At 49.0% G+C, this 19,698-nt stretch overlaps 1 protein-coding gene across 2 annotated transcripts in view; it reads left to right on the top strand.

Annotated features, from left to right (window-relative positions):
• The window catches only part of NDE1 (nudE neurodevelopment protein 1), a 58,291-nt gene that overhangs the window by 14,266 nt on the left and 24,327 nt on the right, over window positions 1–19,698 (top strand). For both annotated transcript variants that reach the window (XM_030798039.1, XM_030798038.1), the window contains exons 2-4: window positions 6,829–6,954; window positions 9,380–9,533; window positions 19,286–19,434. In XM_030798039.1, coding sequence (XP_030653899.1) covers window positions 6,872–6,954; window positions 9,380–9,533; window positions 19,286–19,434 — 386 coding nt within the window. In that variant the 5' untranslated portion in view covers window positions 6,829–6,871. The remainder of the gene's footprint in view (window positions 1–6,828; window positions 6,955–9,379; window positions 9,534–19,285; window positions 19,435–19,698) is intronic.

The following is a 19,698-nucleotide window of genomic DNA, read 5'->3' as shown; positions in this document are numbered from 1 at the left end:
AAGACAAGGAATTGATTATCTCATAACCTTAAATCAGGTGTGGCTGCATCTAGGTGTTCAAATGATATTGTCAGGACCCAGGCTCTCCATCCCTTGGCCCTGCTTTCCTCCGTTTTGGCTTCAGTCTCAGGCAGGCTCCCCCTTGTGATAGCAAGATGACCACCGGCAGTTTCAGGCTTACCTCCAGCTTGAGGCTTACCTTACCAACCCTAGTGGAAAGAGAGTTTCATTTTTGACAGCTGTGCAAAAGGTCTGGACCTGGGCCCTCACTGGCTCTGTATGGATTAGGCCCATCCTTAAGCCAGTCATTGGCTCAGCATGGATTAGATCCATACCTGTCACTGGCTGAGCATGGGGGTTAGGCTCACCCAGTCATTGGTTCTGTGTGAATTAGGCCCATCTCTGTCATTGGCTGAGCATGGGTTAGGCTTACCCTATCATTGGTTCTGCGTGAATTAGGCCCACCTGTCATTGGCTCAATATGGGTGAGGCTTACCCTGTCACTGGTTCTGCATGAATTAGGCCCACCTCTGTCACTGGCTTATCATGGGTTAGGCCCACCTGTGAGCTGATCACTAAGGACATGAGTAGGCATATGCCTCTTCCCAGATGCAGAGGATGATGTCAGATCCCTCTGAACTCATGAAATGAGTAGGGTATTCTTCCAAGGGAATATTGTGCTGTCACAGAGGATGGAAAAATGAATGCACATCTGGAAAAAACAAACAGAAAAAACTACAAATCATTAGCTTTGTATGACATTTATTTATTTTTTGTTTGTATGTTTTTGAAATGGAGTCTTGCTCTGTTGCCCAGGCTGGAGTGCAGTGGTATGATCGTGGCTCACTGCAACCTCTGCCTCCCGGGTTCAAGCAATTCTTGTGCCTTAGCCTCCTGAGTAGTTGGGATGATAGGTGCCTGCCACCACACCCATCTAATTTTTTTATTTTTAGTGGAGACAGGATTTTACCATGTTGGCCAAGCTGGTCTTGAATTCCTGACCTCAAGTCATCTGCGTGGCTCAGCCTCCCAAAGTGCTGGGATTACAGGCATGAGCCACCACGTCTGGCCAGCTTTGTATGACATTTCGCCTTTCTGCCTTGATCAAACTTTCAGAGAATCTGCTTCCCAGAGGGATGGGTGGGTCGGGAAATAGCATGCTTTCTCTGAATAAGGGAAAGGATTGAAAAAGTAGGAGGGAGAAAGGATGTGAATATGGGTCCCAACAAACGTAGTTATCGGTAAGTTTTGTGCTTGAATCTAGGTACAATTGTGCATTTCCTGGTTCTGTATGAATTAGGCCCACCTCTGTCGTTGGCTCAACCTGGATGAGGCTCACTAACTTCCACCAGAAGTTAGTAGTGGTGTCTGTGTTGACACTTACATGTTTAGCCTAATGATTTCATGTTTTAACCAAAACTATAGCTTGTTGGTTATATCTTCGAAAGTGACGGTTTTTGTCCTCAGGGATACACACCAGCCTCTGAGTTCTCTTAAGGAAGGGACCTTGGACACAATCTTTTTTTTTTTTTTTTTTTGAGAGGGAGTCTCACTCTGTCCCCCAGGCTGGAGTGCAGTGGTGCGATCTTGGCTCACTACAACCTCTGCCTTCCGGGTTTAAGTGATTCTCCCGCCTCAGCCTCCCGAGTAGTGGGGATTACAGGCGCACACCACCATACCTGGCTAATTTTTATATTTTTAGTAGAGACGGGGTTTCACTGTGTTGGCCAGGCTGGTTTAAACTCCTGAGCTCAGGTGATTCACCTGCCTTGGCCTTCCAAAGTGCTGGGATTACAGGTGTGAGCCACTGTGCCTGGCCTTGGACACAATCTTTTTTTTTTTTTTTTTTTTTTTTGAGACGGAGTCTCTCTCTGTCGGTCAGGCTGGAGTGCTGTGGCGTGATCTCGGCTCACTGCAACCTCCACCTCCTGGGTTCAAGCGATTCTCCTACCTTAGCCACCCGAGTAGCTGGGACTACAGGTGCCTGCCACTGTGCCCGCCTAATTTTTGTATTTTTAGTAGAGATGGGGTTTCACCATATTGACCAGGCTGGTCTCGAACTCCTGACCTTGTGATCCGCCTGCCTCGGCCTCCCAAAGTGCTGGAATTACAGGCGCGAGCCACTAAGTCTGGCCTGGACACAATCTTATTTGGATGCCTCATGCCCTTTTGACAAGCTCAGAGCCTCAAATAAATTCAGACAGGCTCTATCAACAGGGAGTATACAAACCATTAGCCCACCTGTTAATAGAAGTCTGCTTTCCTGCCAGGCATGGTGGCTCACACCTATAATCCCAGTGCTTTGAGAGTACAAGGCAGGAGAATCACTTGAGCCCAGGAATTTGAGACCAGCCTGGGCAACATAGTAAGATCCCATCTCTTAAAAAGAAATTAGCTGGGCGTAGTGGCGTACACCTGTAGTCCCACCTAGTCAGGAGGCTGAGGCAGTAGGATCACTGCCGCCTAGGGGTTCAAGGGTGCAGTGAGCTATGATTGTGTCACTGCACTCCAGCTGGGATGACAGATTGAGACCCTATCTCTTAAAAAAAAAAATTGCTTCCCTCACCTCTGCTGTGAAACAGCTCACAGTCCTGAGAGCCAAGGCCCTTACCACCCACATCCTCTAGCTGTTGGCTAATTTGTTTCGTCTTCTTTTAGGTAATTCTCCAGAATTCCATCTCCTTCCTCTCTTTCACCTCCCAGTTACTCCTGCACTCAGTTCTTCGTCTTTCCTCCTCCACTGTGTAGAAACTTTTCTTGCCCACACCGCCAGTGACCGACTTTCCCTCGGCCTCGTGGATATTTTCCAGCCCTTATCTTCCCTGCTTCTCTGTTGCATCCTTGTGACACTGGAATGTTTCCCTTTTTTCCCTTGAAACCACCCACTCCCAGGACAGCACAGTCTTCCTGATTCTCATCTCTCTCACTCCTCATCTCTCTCACTCTGTTTCTTCTCTGCCTCCTTTGGTTAAACTGCCTACCTTTCCAATATTGGCATTCTTCACTGTTCCATACACAGTCCCTAGGAGATTCTCTCATTGTCACGAGGAAAAGAGAAAAACCAGCTACAGATGCATGACTTTCAAATGGATATTGTTGACCCAATTTCAACCCTGAGTTTCAGCTCCGATATTGCATCTTGGTGTGTCACAGACATGTCAAGCTGTGAATGTCTGAGACTGGGTTTGTTATCTCTCCTTAACCCACCCACCTATTCAGGAGTTTTACTTTTTTATTTTTTTTTTTGAGTCTCGCTCTGTCGCCCAGGCTGGAGTGCAGTGGCTCCATCTCGGCTCACTGCAAGCTCCTCCTCCCGGGTTCAAGCCATTCTCCTGCCTCAGCCTCCTGAGTAGCTGGGACTACAGGCGCCCGCCACCACGCCTGGATAATTTTTTGTATTCTTAATAGAGACAGAGCTTCACCATGTTGGCCAGAATGGTCTTGATCTCCTGACCTCGTGATCCACCTGCCTTGGCCTCCCAAAGTGCTGGGATTACAGGCGTGAGCCACTGCACCCGGCCGAGTTTTCCTTTTGATAGTCCTTTTTTTTTTTTGAGACAGGATCTTGCTCTATTGCCCAGGCTGGAGTACAGTGGCATGGTCATGGGTCACTGCAGCCTTGACCTCTCCTTGCCCCTCATCCTCTCGAGTAGCTGGAGCTACAGACACACCACCATGCCCAGCTAATTTTTGTATTTTTTGTAGAGATAGGGTCTCACCAGGTTGCTCAGGATGGTCTGGAACTCCCGGGCTCAGGCATTCCACCTGCTTTGGCCTACCAATGTGCTGGGATTACAGATGTGAGGCACTGCACCCAGCCACCTTCTGGAAGTCTTTATCTCTGGTGATGGGGATGGTGGCGGCACCTGATTGCCTAAGGTAGAGCCACAGAAGATGTCCTCACCTCCTTTATCTCTCTCCCCTGCCCCCAAAAGTCATAATTCATCAAGTTCTGGTTAAGTTTGCCTTCTAGATATTTTTGGAGTCCGTTTCTATCCCCTCCATCTTCATTCCTACTTTCTCTTTTTTTAGACAAGGTCTCACTCTCTTGCCCAGGCTGGAGTGCAGAGTTCCGTGATCATAGTTTACTGCAGCCTCAAACTTCTGGACTCACATGATCCTCCTTCCTCAGCCTCCAGAGTAGCTAGGACTACAGATGTGTTGCACCACACTGGTCTAATTTCTTAAAAAGTTTTTTTTGTCAAGGTAGGGTCTTGCTGTGTTGCCCAGGCTGGTCTTGAACTTCTGGCCCCAAGTGGTCCTTTTGCCTTGTCCACTTGGCCCCAAGTGGCCTCCCATAGTGCTGGGATTATATGTGTGAGCCACTATACCTGGCCTATTCTCACTTTCAAATTCAGGCCACCTTCCTTTCTCTTTTCTTTTCTTTTTTTTTTTTGAGATGGAGTCTTGCTCTGTCACCCAGGCTTGAGTGCAGTGGCACGATCTCGGCTCACTGTAAGCTCTGCCTCCCGGTTCACGCCATTCTCCTGCCTCAGCCTCCTGAGTAGCTGGGACTGCAGGCACCTGCCACCATGCCCAGCGAATTTTTTTGTATTTTTAGTAGAGATGGGGTTTCACCGTGTTAGACAGGATAGTCTCGATCTCCTGACCTCTTGATCCACCTGCCTCAGCCTCCCAAAGTGCTGGGATTATAGGCGTGAGCCACCGTGCCCAGCTCTCTTTTCTTTTTAAAATAGGATCTCACTTCATTACCCGGGTGCAGTGCAATGGCACTATCTTGGCTCACTGCAACCTCTGCCTTCTTTGCTCAGGTAATCCTCCTATCTCAGCCTCCTGAGTAGCTGGAAACACAGGCATGTGCCACCACAGCTGGCTGATATTTTTCTATTTTTAGTAGAGACAGGGTTTCTCCATGTTACCCAGGCTGGTCTCAAACTCCTGGGCTCAAGCGATCTGCCTGCTTTGGCCTGTCAAAGTGCTGGGATTACAGGCGTGAGCCACTGCACCTGGCCTCCACCTTCCTTTCTTTCTTGCATTGCTGCAGGAGCTCCCCATCTTAGGCCTTATCCTTCCTCTGCCTGTCCATGGCCACCAGGACCAGCTTTTTAAGCAGGAAAGCCCATTATATCACATCACTCTCTTCCTTAACTTCCTCCAATGGTTTCCCATTGCCACTAAGTTTCTTAACATCTTGCAAAAGCCATCTGTGACTTAGCCCCTTTATTTCAGTCTGTCCAGTTCCCTTCCACTCCTCACCTTTCAACCCAGGCCTACCAGACTCCCTCTAGCTCCCCTACAAGTGTCTGGCTGTTTCTCATTCCTTCTTCCCCTACTCAATTACCATTGCCTTCCAGTTCTTTCATATTCTTTTTTTTTTTTTTTTTTTGAGACGGAGTCTCATTCTGTCACCCAGTCTGGAGTGCAACGGCACGATCTCGGCTCACTGCAACCTCCGCCTCCCAGGTTCAAGCGATTCTCCCGCCTCAGTCTCCTGAGTAGCTGGGAGTACAGGTGCCCGCCACCACGCCCGGCTAATTTTTGTATTTTTTTTAGTAGAGACGGAGTTTCACCATATTGGCCAGGCTGGTCTCAAACTCCTGACCTCATGATCTGTCTGCCTCAGCCTCGCAATGTGCTGGGATTACAGGCGTGAGCCACTGTACATGGCTCTTTCATATTCTTTCACATGCTCCTCATGTGTCACCTCTTCTAGGAAGCCTTCCATGACTCTCAGGTTGAGTTTGGAACTTCTTAAATATCCTGGGCACTGATAGAAATGTATTTTCAGGTGCATACATATTTCAAAACACACCAATGTGTATACTCAAATATATGCAATTTATTGCATGTCAAAATCCTGTGCACATTTCTGTGGCTACACTAGGCACATAGTTTTATCATAATTTACATGGGGGTTTTGGGTGCGGTGGTTCATGCCTGTAATCCCAGCACTTTGGGAGGCTGAGGTGGGTGGTTCACTTGAGGTCAGGAGTTCGAGAGCAGCCTGTCCAACATGGCGAAACCCTGTCTTCTAAAAATTAAAAAATTAGCCAGGCGTGGTGGCGCATGCCTGTAATCCCAGTTGCTGGGGAGGCTGAAGCACAAGAATCATTTGAACCCAGGAGGCAGGTTGCAGTGAGCTGAGATCACGCCACTGCACTCCAGCCTGGGTGATAGAGCAAGATTCTGTCTCAAATAATAATTATAATAATTATTTTATGCGTAATCTCCATTCCAGCGCCCACTCCCCAGCTCCCTCCACCAGGCCGTGAGGCCCCTTTAGGGAAGGCAGGCATCTTGGAGACATTTTATGTGGCTCCCTAGGTCCTTTAGTAGGTGCTCAGTAAATATTCCCATAGGGATATACATGAGCCTTGATGTTAACCCAGGGAATATAACAGGTGAGTGGATTGTCTTTTGTTTGGGTTTAGCTTCAGATTTTTGGCAGTATTTAATCATTTAACTCAGCATAAAGTTTGTTTGTTTGTTTATTTATTTATTTATTTTTTGAGACAGAGTCTCTATCACCCAGGCTGGAGTGCAGTGGTGCCATCTCAGCTCGCTGCAAGCTCCACCTCCTGGGTTCACACCATTCTCCTGCCTCAGCCTCCCGAGTAGCTGGGACTACAGGTGCCCGCCACCGTGCCCGGCTGATTTTTTGTGTTTTTAGTAGAGACAGGGTTTCACTGTGTTAGCCAGGATGGTCTTGATCTCCTGACCTCGCGATCCACCCGCCTCAGCCTCCCAAAGTGCTGGGATTACAGGCGTGAGCCACCGCACCTGGCCAAGTTTATTTTTTTTCTGTTAAAGGGGGGGATCAGCTATTTAACCAGATGTGGGTAATCATTTTAAAATCTTCTCTGCTAGACACCATGCCACAAGGAGAGTGATCTCTTCCCCTGTTTTCACAATGGAGGACTCCGGAAAGACTTTCAGCTCTGAGGAGGAAGAAGCTAACTATTGGAAAGATCTGGCGATGACCTACAAACAGAGGTCAGTCCGAGTTCACCTGCTTTTCCTTTTTTTTTTTTTTTTGAGATGGGGTCCTGCTGTGTTACCTAGGCTGAGTGCGGTGGCTATTCCTAGGCACGATCATAGTGCACAGCTGCCTTAAATTCCTGGGCTCAAGCAATCCTCCTGTCTCAGCCTCCCAAGTAGCTAGGACTCTAGGTGTGCTTCACCAGGCCAGGCTTTTTTTTGGTTTGTAGAAACAGGGGTCTCGCTATGTTACCCAGGCTGGTCTTAAACTTCTGGACTCAAGTGATGCACCTCTGCCTCCCACAGTGTTGGGCTTACAGGTGTGAGCTCTCTTTCTTCTATAAAAAGAACAGCAACCATTTATTGCAGTCCTATTATGTGCCAGGCAGTGTGAAAGGCTTCACTTATACTATCTCAAAACTGCCTGTGAAAAAACTATTAGCACCCCATTTAATAGATGAAGAAACTGAGCCTCAGTAAAGGCAGATAACTTTCCCACAGTCACACAGCCAATAAGTAGCAGAGCTGGAATTTGAACTCTAGACCTATGGTCCTGATTATCCTACTATGCTACTTTCCATTTTATTTTCTTATTTTCTTTTACTTCTTTTTTTTTTTTTTTTGAGACAGAGTCTCACTCTCTTGCCCAGGCTGGAGTGCAGTGGCGCCATCTTGGCTCACTGCAGCCTCCACCTCCTGGGTTCAAGCAATTCTCATGCCTTAGCCTCCTGAGTAGCTGGGATTACGGGCACGTGCCACCACACCTGGCTAATTTTTTGTGTTTTTAATAGAGACAGGATTTTGCCATGCTGTCCAGGCTGGTCTCGAACTCCTGGCTTCACGTGATCTGCCCGTCTCACCCTCCCAAAGTTCTGGAATTACAGGCATAAGCCACCATGCCTGGCCTTCCATCTTTTTTTTTTTTTTTTTGGGACAGAGTTTTGCTCTTCTTGCCCAGGCTGTAGTGCAATGGCATGATCTCGGCTCACCACAAGCTCTGCCTCCTGGATTCAATCGATTCTCCTGCCTCAGCCTCCCGAGTAGCTGGGATTACAGGCATGCACCACCACGCCCAGCTAATTTTGTATTTTTAGTAGAGATGAGGTTTCTCCATGTTGGTCAGGCTGCTCTCGAACTCCCAACCTCAGGTGATCCACCTGCCTCGGGCCTCCCAAAGTGCTGGGATTACAGGTGTGAGCCGCCGCGCCTGGTGTCCATCTTATTTTATAGAAGGGTTTTTATCAGTTCCTAGATGCCACATCTGGTAAGTTCTTTTTGCACAGGGAAAGAGCTTTTCCCTATGCCTAGCAAAATATATTGCTGCAGATTTTAAGATTTGAAACTCGTGTTTTGGTCAGTGCTCATATCTGGGAGGTGTTTGTGTGTGTTTGCTTTGGCACTGTTTTTATTTCTAATGGGTCTTTATAATTTGTACATAGAGGCTTTATTCCAGTCCTCTTAGTTTCTTTCATTTATTGAAAAATTATTTTAGGGCCAGGCACAGTGGCTCACATCTGTAATCCCAGCACTTTGGGTAGGCAGATCACTTGAGCTCAGGAGTTTGAGACCAGCCCTGGCAACATGGCAAAACACCATCTGTACAAAAAATACAGAAATTAGCAGGCGTGGTGGCATGTTCTTATAGTCTCAGCTACTTGGGAGGCTGAGATGGGAGAATTGCTTGATCCTGGGAGGTTGAGGCTGCAGTGACCTGTGATCGCACCTCTGCATTCCAGTCTGGGTGACAGAGCGAGACTCTATCTCAAATAAATAAATAAAAATTATTTTAGAGTCAGGGTCTCACTATGTCACCCAGGCTGAATTGCACTGGCTCTTCACAAGTGTGACCCTATCTCACTGCAACCCCTCGGCCCCCAAGTGATCCTCCTGCCTTAGCCTCCCAGGTAGCTGGGACTACAGGCGTGTGCCACCATGCCTGGCTGATTTTTAAACACATTTCTGTAGAGATGAGGTCTTACTATGTTGCCCTGGCTGGTCTCGAACTCCTGGCCTCAAGTAATTCTTAATGAGCCACTGTAACTAGACCTTCCTACTTTCTTTATTCTAGTTTGACTTAAAGGTAATTCAGGCTTGATATTTAAAAAATGTTCCTTGAATTTGGCCAAGCACAGTGGCTAACGCTTGTAATCCCAGCACTTTGAGAGGCCGAGGCGGGCAGATCACCTGCAGTCAGGAGTTTGAGACCAGCCTGGCCAACATGGTGAAACCCCGTCACTACTAAAAATACAAAAATTAGCTGGGTGTGGTGCTGCATGCCTATAGTCCCAGCTACTTGGGAGGCTGAGGCAGGAGAATCGCTTGAACCTGGGAGGCAGAGGTTGCAGTGAGACGAGACTGCAGCACTGCACTGCAGCCTGGGCGATAGAGCGAGACTGTCTTCAAAAAAATTATGACGTGACGATTAACAATTCTGCTGTAGGGCAGAAAATACGCAAGAGGAACTCCGAGAATTCCAGGAGGGAAGCCGAGAATATGAAGCTGAATTGGAGACGCAGCTGCAACAAATTGAAACCAGGAACAGAGACCTCTTGTCCGAAAATAACCGCCTTCGCATGGAGCTGGAAACCATCAAGGTGAGGGGCTGAGAGGAAGTGTGCTCAGGTGTAGACAGGCTTCCAACATAGGCATGGCATGCTTGGCTGGAAGAAGGAACCCTACAATGAGGGACTCCAGACCCTAGGCCCATGCTCATCTCTGGAAGGGCCTGTGGGGCAGATGTGATCTTTGAACTCTTTGTGCCTCTAGTGGGTGGTGCTTTTTTGTTTTTTCTTTTTTGAGACGGAGTTTCACTCTTGTTGCCCAGGCTGGAGTGCAGTGGCGCCATCTCGGCTCACTGCAACCTCCACCACCCAGATTCAAGTAATTCTCCTGCCTCAGCCTCCTGAGTAGCTGGGATTATAGGCACCTGCCACCATGCCTGGCTAATTTTGTATTTTTAGTAGAGACAGGGTTTTATGTTGGCCAGGCTGGTCTCGAACTCCTGACCTCAGGGGATCCATGATGGGTGGAGCTTTGAGAAGCAAGTCACACACATGTTCCCATGGACTTTCTTGGTTGTCTACACCGATTTTATAGGACACATGGCAGGGAGACTTTTTTGTTTGAAACAGGGTCTTGCTCTGTTGCCCAGACTGGAGTACAGTGGCTGGATTACAGCTCACTGCATCCTGGACCTCTGAGGTTTAAGCAGTCCTCCCACCTGGGCCGGGTGTGGTGGTGCATACCTGTAATCCCAGCACTGTGGGAGGCCGAGGTGGGCTGATCACGAGGTCAAGAGATTGAGACCATCCTGGCCAACTTGATGAAACCCTGTCTCTACTAAAAATACAAACATTAGCTGGTCATGGTGGTGCACACCTATAGTCCCAGCTACTTGGGAGGCTGAGGCAGGAGAATCACTTGAACCCGGAGGTGGAGGTTGCAGTGAGCTGAGATTGCGCCACTGCACTCTAGCCTGACAACAGACCACGACTCCGTCTCAAAAAAAAACCAAAGTCCTTCCACCTGAACCTCGGGACTAGCTGAGACTACAGGCATGCGGCACCATGCCTGCTTAGTTTTTGTATTTTTTATAAAGACAGGGTTTCGCTGTGTTGCCCAGGCTGGTCTTGAACTCCTGGACTCAAGCAGTCCTCCTGCCTTGGCGCCCCAAATTGTTAAGATTACAGGCATGAGCCACCACCTGGCCAGGGAGACATTTTTAGGATATGGAGGTGTTGCCAGAGTAATATTATCAGGTCCAATATTGTAGCCCTTAGCTACATTTGGCTGTTGAAATTTAATGAATTAAAATAAAAACTTAATTCCTCAGTCATAGTAGCCACATTTCAAATGCTTAGGAGCCACGTGTGGCCAGTGAGTTTCCTTAGTGGACAGAGGGGCTGTAGAACATTTCCTTCATTAACAAAAGACTGCTGGACTGTGCCAGTTCAGAGCAGGTTTCTCGACCTGGCTGCTGTTGACATTTGAGCCTGGATCATCCTCCATTGGGAGGGACTGAGGTTTGCTTTGTGGGTTTTTTGTTTGTTTGTTTTGTATTTTTGAGACGGAGTCTCGCTTTGTCGTCCAGGCTGGAGTGCAGTAGCGCGATCTCGGCTCACTGCAAGCTCTGCCTGGCAGGTTCACACCATTCTCCTGCCTCAGCCTCCTGAGTAGCTGGGACTACAGGCGCCTGCCACCACGCCTGGCTAATATTTTTGTATTTTTTACTAGAAATGGGGTTTCACTGTGTTAGCTAGGATGGTCTCCTCGATTTCCTAGCCTCAGGATCCGCCCACCTCAGCCTCCCAAAGTGCTGGGATTACAAGCGTGAGTCACCCCACCTGGCCACATTGTGGGATGTTTAGCAGCATCCCTGGCCTCCACCCTCTAGATGCCAATAGCATTCCCCCTACCTCCAAGGTGGTGAAAACCAAAAGCACCTCTAGACACAGCCAGGTATCTGGAGACCCATTGCTCTGAAAGGTAAAGACCATGCTTTCTGTACATTCTGTAGGACTCAGCAAGGGATCACTAAGTCAACCCCATGCCCCAGAGACTGGCTGTCAGCCCTGCTGCCAGCCAGCATCACTGGGCCAGCTTCGTAAACATCCGACAGGCCTGAACCCTCTCTCCCCATCCCCATCTCCCTGCCTTGCTCTGAGATTCCATTTCTCAGTAAGTCTGGGTAGGGCCCTGGCATGTCTGTGTGTGGTTTTTTTTTTTTTCCTCATTAAACTCCCCATGTACATTTTGATGAGCTGCTTCATGGAAGAGTCAAAACTGTGTGTGCCCAGGGCTAGGTGTGATGGACGGTGAAAGGGGAAGTGCTGGTTGCCTTCTTTGGGGAGACAAACCTAATGCCGTGAAGCAGTTGGGGACGTGGAGCTCAGTCACAGAACTCTGATGTGGAAGGCTTTCAAGAGAAAAAGGACTGGCTGGGTGCGGTGGCTCACACCTGTAATCCCAGCACTTCAGGACGCCGAGGTGGGCAGATCACCTGAGGTCGGGAGTTTGAGACCAGCCTCACCAACATGATAAAACCCTGTCTCTACTAAAAATACAAAATTAGCCGGGCGTGGTTGTGCGTGCCTGTAATCCCAGCTACTTGGGAGGCTGAGGCAGGAGAATCACTTGAACCCGCAAGGCGGAGTTTGTGGTGAGCCAAGATTGCGCCATTGCCCTCCAGCCTGGGCAACAAGAGCAAAACTCTGTCTCAAAAAAAAAAAAAAAAAAAAAGAGAAAGGACTGCATGGGTTGAGGGAGGCTTTGTGGAGGGTGTTTGCAGGTGTGTGTGTGTTGCTGACACTTGGTGCTTGGGGGATGGGGCTGAAGGAGAGTTGATCTGTACCCATCACAGACGTGGACAAGAATGGGTGTCGTGTGGACCTTGGCAAGCCCAGCTTTACTAATGTATAGGAAAGGATGTGGGACCAGCAAATGGATTGGGGGTATGGGGCAGGGCAGAGGAGAGGTCCCAGACACATCGAAGGTGGGCAGTGAAGCTGAAGCTTTCTTTTGGAGACCACAGAGTGCAGCTGGCTGTCTGCAGATCCATCTGCCCCATCAGTGTTGTTTGATCAGCCTTCAGGGGTTTTTGTTCAGCATTTCCCCATGAACATTTTCCAGCATATAAGGCTGAAAGAATTTCCAGTGAATACCTGTGTATCCACCACCACTTAGGCTCTACCAATAATATTTACCCTACTTGCCTTTTATTATAAATATTCTCATCCATCAAAATCATAAAGCTTCCTGTAAAAAGATGGATTTCTGGCCAGGCATGGTGGTTCACACCTGTAATCCCAGCCCTTTGAGAGGCTGAGGAGGGAGGATCACTTGATATCAGGAGTTCAAGGCCAGCCTGGGCAATATAGTGAGATTCTGTCTCTATAAAAAATAAAAATAAAAAATTCGCTGGACATGGTAGTGCACACCTGTAGTCTCAGCTACTCAAGAGGCTGAGGCAGGAGGATTGCTTGAGCCCAGGAAGTTGAGGCTGCAGTTAGCTATGATTGTACCATTGCACTCTAGCCTGAGTGACAGAGCAAAAGTTAAAATAAAAAATAAAAAACCTGAGTAGTGGTTGCTTAGAACACACATTCTCAAGTTTCCCCCAATCCCTGTATCCCTGACACCGAGAGCTTAATGTCACTTCTGCCTCTCCCTGTACTTGGCCCACTTCACCCATTTGTTAACAGCTGAACACCTGCTACACGCAATGAGGAATGATTATCGTTCTTTTTGTTGTTGTTGTTGTTGGAGACGGAGTCTCCCTCTGTCACCCAGGCTGGAGTGCAGTGGTGCGATCTCAGCTCACTGCAACCTCTGACTTCCAGGCTTAAGTGATCCTCCCACTTCAGCCTCCCAAGCAGCTGAGATTACAGGCACCTGCCGCACCATGCCTGGCTAATTTTTATTATTTTTTTGTAGAGACAGGGGTTCATGTGCCCAGGCTGGTCTAGGACTCCTGAGCTCAAGTGATCCACCTGCCTCGGCCTCTCAGAGTGCTGGGATTACAGGTGTGAGCCACTGCGCTGGCTGATTATAGTTCCTAAATTGAAGGGGACTCTGGGTTGAAAAGCTGGGTAGGAGGAAGCTTAGTGGTATGAACTGCAGTTTGGAGAGGATAACAGGCCCTCTATGGATCCTGAGTAAAATATCAAGCAGTTACTAAGTAATTCTCTGCTTCAAGACCGAGCCCTTGGGCCTGGTGTGGTGGCTCATGCCTGTAATGCCAGCACTTTGGGAGACCGAGGCAGGCAGATCACGAGGTCATGAGATCGCGACCATCCTCGCTAACATGGTGAAACTTCGTCTCTACTAAAAGAAATTAGCTGGGTGTGGTGGTGTGCGCCTGTAATCCCAGCTACTCAGGAGGCTGAGGCAGGAGAATTGCTTGAACCTAGGAGGTGGAGATTGCAGTGAGCTGAGATGGCGCCACTGTACTGCAGCCTGGCGACAGAGCAAGACTCCATCTCAAAAAAAAAAGACAACCCTTGAATCTACAAGAGACTCCTTCATTTCCAACCACATGTCAGATGCAGGAGACTCAGAGCGCACAGCACAGCGAAGAAACACGGTACCTTGGAATAATGAGGACCCTGCCACCAGCAAGTATTTGTCAGTCACCTAAGAGAAATATATTCAGCTGGGCCGGACTTCTTAACAACTGGCTTATTCATCACGGGTTGAATGAAAAAGCCTTTAAGGGACCAAACAGAGCATCTATTGATGCCCCCATCAGCTGACAGCTTATTCGAATTAGCCCCAAATGGCAGCACAACATTTCAGCAACAGGTTTTCATGTCCTCAGGTTCCGAGGAGATCTCTGAATCGCTAACGCAGGCAGTGGAGCCCACTTGCTGCATCCTCCTGGAGGCTGCGTTTGAATTTAGGTTAATGACTTAAGAGCCTGTTTTATTTGGAGATATTTCCAAATAAAGGGTGTGAGGCGATGAGAGCCACGCCTGGGAACAGGGCCTGGTCTGCCTCTACTTGCTGGGTGCAGATAATTCTCTGCTTACAGCTAGGAAATGGGGAGGGTGGTGCGGGCGGCAGCGGAGATGTGGTTCCGCCCTACCCATCCTTCCAACGCTGTAAATCATCTGTTTGTTCTTTCTTTGGAGTGTTCTTGCACAATGGCTCTCACCACACCTCTCTGGCCTAGGCACCATTACATCACCCTCCTGGGTGCATCCGGACTTTCTAGCAACGCCTTTGTTTACTTGATTGAGTAAAGAGGAGTTGGCCTTTTTTATTTTTAACTTTTAAATTAGACCTTGCGCCTTTCTTGTGGGAAGTGTTTTCTCTCATGATTGTAGAATCTAGGATGGGTGTTTTGTGTTTTCGGTTTTGATTTTTTTTGAGATGGGGTCTCTGTCACCCAAGCTGGAGCGCAGGGGCACAATCTTGGCTCACTGCAACCTCCGCCTCCCGGGCTCAAGTGATTCCCCTGCCTCCCTGGTAGCTGGGACCACAGGCACATGCCACCACACCCAGCTATTTTTTGTATTTTTGGTAGAGATGGGGGTTTCACCGTGTTGGCCAGGCTGTTCTCAAACTCCTGACCTCAAGTGATCTGCCCGCCTTGGCCTCCCAAGTAGCTGGAACTACAGCCGTGCACCACTATGCCGGGCTAATTTTTGTGTTTTGGTTTCGCCATGTTGCCCCAGGCTGGTGATTTTTTTTTTTTTTTTTTTTTAAAGCATTGGCCTGGGCTAGAATGCAGTGGCATGATCATAGTTTACTGGAGCCTCAACCTCCTGGCCTCAAGCAGTCCTCCCGCCTCAGCCTCCCAAATAGCTAGGACCACAGGTGCATGCCACCACACCTGGCTGTTTTTAAATTTTCTGTAGAGACGGAGTCTTCCTATGTTGCCTAGGCTAGTGTGCCTCTGCCACCTGAAGTGCCAGGATTACAGGCATGAGGCACTGCACCTGGCTCTGGGTGTTTGGTGAAGGAAAGTAATTTGGAAGCAGAGCAGGAACAGAATGAGAGAGCACGGGAGTGGGCAGGTGATCTGGATTGAAATGGTTTAGGACTGGTTAGCATAATTGCTTAAGGACACCTGCTCAGGAGGCTGGGGTTTGATCTTGGCTCAGTCATTTGCTGCCGGTTGACTCTGGGCTAGTTAAGTAATTGAGTCTCAGTGTTCATGTTTCTGAAGTGAAATTAAGCGAGACAACATAGGAAGTGTACTTAGCCTGGAGGCCGGCACAGAATAAGCATGTAATGGATGTTATTGCTGCAGCTGGCAACAGGGAATCATTGAGAAGTGTGCTGGACTGTTCCTTTGGTAATTAACAAGATCTCTCTCCTCTCCTTTCCTTTTCTCTCCCTTTCCCTTCCTCCCTCTACTCTCTTTTCCCCACTCTTCCCCTCCCTTCCTCTGTCTTCCTCCTCCCTCCTTTATTTTTTGTTTCTTTGTTTGTTTTGAGACGGAGTGTCTTGTTCGTCGCCCAGACTAGAGAACAGTGGCACAATCTCTGCTCACTGCAACCTCCGCCTCCTGGGTTCAAGCGATTCTCCTGCCTCAGCCTCCCGAGTAGCTGGGATTATAGACACGCACCACCACACTCGGCTAATTTTTTTTGCATTTTTGGTAGAGACGGGGTTTCACCATGTTGTCCAGGCTGGTTTCGAACTTGTGACCTCAGGTGATCCACCTGCCTCAGCCTCCCAAATTGCTGGGATTACAGGTGTGGGCCACTGCTCCCGGCCTGTCTTTGTTTTTAAATAACCCAGAGATTGGAATGTTCCTTCTATTTTTCTCCATGCTACAACGGACAGTCTTGGATCAAAAATTCAGAATAGTTGACTGTTGTATAAACCAAGTACATGCTGCTCTCCCATTGTTGGTACAAACAACAGAAGTCATTGAGATTCCTTTTTTTTTGTTTTTTTGTTTTTTGAGACGGCCGGGTCTCACTCTGTTGCCTGGGTTGGAGTGCCAGTGATGCAGTCACAGCTCACTGCAGCTTCAACCTCCCAGGCTCAAATGGTCTTCCCATCTCAGCCTCCTGAGTAACTGGGACTACAGGCGAGGCCACCATGCCCTGCTAATTTTTATTTTTTGTAGAGACCGAGTCTGGCTCTGTGGGCCAGGCTGGTGACTCTTTGTAATACGGTGATAATGTGTGGATGAGGCTTGGAGAGGTCCATGTGGCTTTCTTTGGCTGTGGACACGTTAGGCAGAATGATTTGTCTGAAGATTGTTGGGGGCTGTAGGAACCAGGTTTGGGAGTGGGCAGGATTCTAGGTGCTCAAGGGACGGGGAGGTGGGAGGCACATAATTGAAACAGTTGGTCAGTGTGCCTGCCTGCCCGCCCCCTCCCAGTCCCCCACCACCGCCAGAGAGTTTTGCTCTTGTTGCCCAGGCTGTAGTGCAATGGCACGATCTGGGCTCACTGCAACCTTCGCCTCCTGGGTTCAAGAGATTCACCTGCCTCAGCTTCCCAAGTAGCTGGGATTATAGACGCCCGCCACCATGCCCAGCTAATTTTTTGTATTTTTAGTAGGGACGGGGTTTCGCCATGTTGCCAGACTGGTGATTTTGGGGGTTTTTTTTTGCTCGTTTTTTTTCAAGTGTCGTGGTCTCACTCTGTGTCCTGGGCTGGAGTGCAGTGGCGTGATCATAGCTCACTGCAGCCTCAACCTCCTGGTCTCGAGCAGTCTTCTTGCCTCACCCTCCCAAGTAGCTAGGACTACAGGTGCATGCCACCACGCCTGGCTGTTTTCAAATTTTTTGTAGCGGCAGAGTCTTGCCCAGGCTGGTCGAGAACTCCTGGGCTCAAGCAATCCTCCTGCCTCTGCCACCTGAAAGTGCTGGGATTACAGGCATGAGGCACCACACCTGGCTTTGGGTGTTTGGTGAAGGAAAGTAATTTGGAAGCGGAGCTGGAACAGAATCGAGAGCACGGGAGTGGGCAGGTGATCTGGATTGAAATGGTTTGGGGCTGGTTAGCATAATTGCTTAAGGACACCTGCTCAGGAGGCTGGGGTTTGATCTTGGCTCAGTCATTTGCTACCAGTTGATTCTGGGCTAGTTAGATAACTGAGCCTCAGTGTTCATGTCTCCGAAGTGGGATTAATGAGACAACATAGGTGGTGTACTTAGCCTGGAGGTGGCGCAGAATAAGTATGTAATGGATGTTATTGCTGCAGCTGGCAACAGGGAATCATTGAGAAGTGTGCTGGACTGTTCCTTTGGTAATTAACATAGATCTCTCTCCCTTTCTCTCTCCTCTCTCTCCCCCATTTTATCCCCTCGTTTTCTCCCTCTTTATTTCTTTTTCTGGGTTTTTTTTTTTTTGGAGATGGAGTCTCGCTATTCTTGCCCAGGCTGGAGTGCAGTGGTGCAACCTCCGCCTCCCATGTTCAAGCGATTCTCCTGCCTCAGCCTTCTGAGTAGCTGGGATTATAGGCACGCACCACCATGCCTGGCTAATTTTCTTGTATTTTTAGTAGAGACCGTGTTTCACCATGTTTTCTATGCAGGTCTCAAACTTCTGACCTCGGGTGATCCGCCCGCCTCAGCCTCCCAAAGTGCTGGGATTACAGATGTGAGACACTGCACCCGGCCTGTCTTTATGTTTTTAAATAACCAATAGATCAAACTGTTCCTTTTTTCTCTATGTCACAACGGGGAGTCCTGGATCAAAAATTCAGAATGGCCGACTGTTTTAAAACCAAGTTCATGCTGCCCAACCATGGTTGTGGGCACAAACAATGGACGTCGTTATGATTTCTTTTGGAGGCAGCAGGGAGTTGCCCAGGCCGGAGTGCAGTGGTGCCTTCACAGCCCACTGCGGCTCCGACTTCTCAGGCTCAAATGGTCCTCCCGCCTCAGCCTCCTGAGTAGCTAGGACTACAGGCGAGGGCCACCATGCCCTGCTAGTGTTTATTTTTTGTAGAGGCCAGGTCTCTGTGGGCCGGGCTGGTGACTTTCTTTGTAATACACTGATAATGTGTGTGAAGGAGGCCCATGTTGCCCTGTGGATGAGGCTTGGAGAGGTTTATGTGGCTTTCTTTGGCTGTGGACACCTTGGGTAGAATGATTTGTCTGAAGAATGTTGGGGGCTATAGGAATCTCAACCCTGTTGAGAGTAGGCAAGATTCAAGGTGCTCAGGGGGCAGAGGCACTCAGGACATAATTAAAACAGTTGGTCCGTTGTGCCTGCTTTGAATGACACCTGCCTGTTCCCACCACGTTACGTCACTTGGAGAGAAGGTTCTGTTGACTGAGCCTGGCTTGTCTCCTGATTTTGGTGGGAGTGTGGAACAGAAAGCCTGGAGCCCCACCCCCAGGGAGTGTGGTGGGAGGAGTAGTTTCATAAAGAGACAGGGTCAGGCTGGGTGTGGTGGCTCACACCTGTAATCCCAGCACTTTGGGAGGCCGAGGTGTGCAGATCACTTGAGGTGTTAGGACTTCAAGACCAGCCTGGCCAATGTGGTGAAACCCGATCTCTACTAAAAATGTAAAAATTAGCCAGTATTGTCGGTAGGTGGTTGTATTCCCAGCCACTCGGGCGGCTGAGGCAGGAGAATTGCTTGAACCTGGGAGGCAGAGGTTGCAGTGAGCCAAGATCTCCCTACTGCACTCGAGCCTGGGCAACAGAATGAGACTCAGCCTCAAAAGAAAAAAAAGACACAGGGTCTTGCTGTGTTGCCCAGGCTGGAGTGGAGTGTTACAGTCATAGCTCACTGCAGCCTCTAACTCCTGGGCTCAGTCAGTCCTCCCAGTTTAGCCTCCCGAGTAGCTGTGACTCCAGGTGGACGTGTGCTACTGCATCTAGCCTTCTCAGAAGTCTTAAGTCATTCACTCAGTGTCTGTGTTGTCCTTCAGGAGAAGTTTGAAGTGCAGCACTCTGAAGGCTACCGGCAGATCTCAGCCTTGGAGGATGACCTCGCGCAGACCAAAGCCATTAAAGACCAATTGCAGAAATACATCAGAGAGCTGGAGCAAGCAAACGACGACCTGGAAAGAGCCAAGCGGTATGGGGGTAAGGGGAAGGCACGAGGGGGAGACTCTCCTCTCTGCTTTTTGTCCCCAGCAGCTGGGTACCGGGCCCTGTGCTGAGTATAGGGAACTCAGCAGTGAGCAGAACAAAGCCAGTGCCCTTCTGGCTTTTAGTGCCCGGGAGGAAATGGACAGTAGTCGAAGAAGTGCAATTTCATTACAGCAGCAAGGCTGGCAGCCCAGGGTGCTGTGGGGGTGTGTAATAGGATATATTAATTTGGCTGTTGGCCTGGGAGCAT

This window comes from Nomascus leucogenys, chromosome 18, assembly GCF_006542625.1.
Source record: "Nomascus leucogenys isolate Asia chromosome 18, Asia_NLE_v1, whole genome shotgun sequence".
Classification (NCBI taxonomy): domain Eukaryota; kingdom Metazoa; phylum Chordata; class Mammalia; order Primates; family Hylobatidae; genus Nomascus; species Nomascus leucogenys.
The sequence above is the reverse complement of the archived record's forward strand: the minus strand, read 5'-3'. Positions and strand labels throughout refer to the sequence as shown.